General features: G+C 44.9%; 1 protein-coding gene across 1 annotated transcript; it reads right to left on the bottom strand.

Moving 5' to 3' along the window:
* Positions 1–210: 210 nt before the first annotated feature.
* Positions 211–1,475, bottom strand: LOC137912137 (uncharacterized). The gene is made up of 6 exons (XM_068756488.1): positions 1,368–1,475; positions 1,124–1,284; positions 835–1,048; positions 599–696; positions 382–519; positions 211–298 (listed from the first exon to the last, which is right to left on the bottom strand). The coding sequence occupies exons 1-6, from the start codon at positions 1,473–1,475 to the stop codon at positions 211–213; spliced, it is 807 nt and encodes a 268-aa protein (XP_068612589.1).
* Positions 1,476–1,757: the final 282 nt, after the last annotated feature.

Here is a 1,757-nt window from a genome sequence, read left to right as displayed (position 1 = left end):
CTCCCCCTAGAGGTTGGTTTTGTTACTACACCCCTCCGGAAACGCTTCTACATACTTCCGGTGTACATGTTTACTGTCTCCTTACAGTTTTGCGCATTGTGATATTGCAAATGTAATCTTTACAATTCTGTGGATGAACCGATTTTATTCAAGACAATTCAAGGAATAAAATGAACTTCTTTTAAGACATCTTTAGGACTTGCAGACGGATCAAGGTTTGCACGCCAGCCAGTAGAAATACTTCACAACCATGGTGACCTCTGGGTCAGGAGAAGAAGCATCTATGGCCGACAGCAGCCTAAGATGGAAGAGGTTGAATAAAGTTTAGAATGAATGAATGACCCATCAGACCTCTGGAGGAGACAGAGGACGGTGTCTCACTTGCTCTTGATGCCACTGGAAAGACTTTCAGCCTCAGTGGGATCCTGCTTTTTGAGGGTCTGGAAGCGGGAAGTGGTCTCAATCATGTTGATGTATCCACTCACTGGTATAGTCCGTTTTATCCTTAGACAGTCATTCCTGGAAAAAAACAGGAAGTTTGTCCCACTTGACTGACTGATGCTGAAGGAAAAGCTTGACGAGAGTCTGAAGAACTCACCACTCTTTGTCCGGGTAGGACCAGGAGTTAAACATGGACCTGTAGTGTGCCTTTGTATTCAGAACCATATCTGGGAGTGAAAGCAGGGCAGCATGATACTAACCAACAAGAGGGGGAAAGGAATAAAGTTTAAACAGTCATTGTTCAAAATTTATTTGAGTAGTAGAATGAATATTTGGTTTAATTGATGAAGATGTTGGATTGAAAGGAATGAAGACTCTTTATTTCGGACACACCTCTTGACAGATGTCATTGAGCTTGTCGGAAACATCTCCATACTCCAGCTCCATGTCCATGCAGTAGCTGACGACAGAGAGGCAGCCTCCGGGCTTCAGCACCCGATCGACCTCCTGGAGGAACTTCTCCTGGTCGAACCAGTGAACAGCAGCCACGGCCGTCACCAGGTCCACCTCACCAGAACCAAAGGGCAACTCCTCTGCGGGACACTGCCTGGGGTCCAAGGGTTAGAAATGCAATAGTCGAATGTATAATGAAAGACAAAACGGTCACAAAGTCCAATCTCACCTGTACGTCACATTTGCAGGCTTTTTATTTGACAGTGCCATCTCCAGCTGGGCGGCGCTGACGTCTACGCCGATAACCTGGGAGAAGTGCGGAGCCAATAGGGTGGTCATTTGTCCAGAACCACAGCCAACATCGACTGCAAGGTTGAACCGTTTCAGTGTCTGAAAGGGGAGGAGGTAAAATATGTTTACCTCTGACACCATCAAGTACATACTGTAAGTCACACTGATCAAATGAATCAAACCTTTTTGTGCATGAAGGTCGTAATCCTGTCGACTACTTCGCGAGGTGCCACCCTGTACTTCAGGTAAGCAGCAGCGTGATGTATACCCTCAAAAAGACGCTTAGCCATGGTTCAGGGAGCGGCTGGGAGCTGATCTTTTATTCCCCAAGAAGCAATGTAAATTAAAACAGGAAGAACGTGTTGTCGCTCATCCAATCTTCACTGCGGCTTTTAACCCTGTAAAGCCTGAACCATGAAAGAATTGGCAGAAGAATCTAACATTTTGTAACTCAAGTGTTTTTTTTCACCAAATAAACAAATAAATGAAAAATGAAAAAACTGAAGCAGATGGTTCAAGGTTTGTACTAGTAATACTTCAGTAACCATGGTGATGCCTGAGATCTGAGGAAC

Source organism: Brachionichthys hirsutus, chromosome 24 (assembly GCF_040956055.1).
Source record: "Brachionichthys hirsutus isolate HB-005 chromosome 24, CSIRO-AGI_Bhir_v1, whole genome shotgun sequence".
NCBI classification, from domain to species: Eukaryota; Metazoa; Chordata; class Actinopteri; order Lophiiformes; family Brachionichthyidae; genus Brachionichthys; species Brachionichthys hirsutus.
This window is presented reverse-complemented; position numbering and strand designations above follow the sequence as displayed.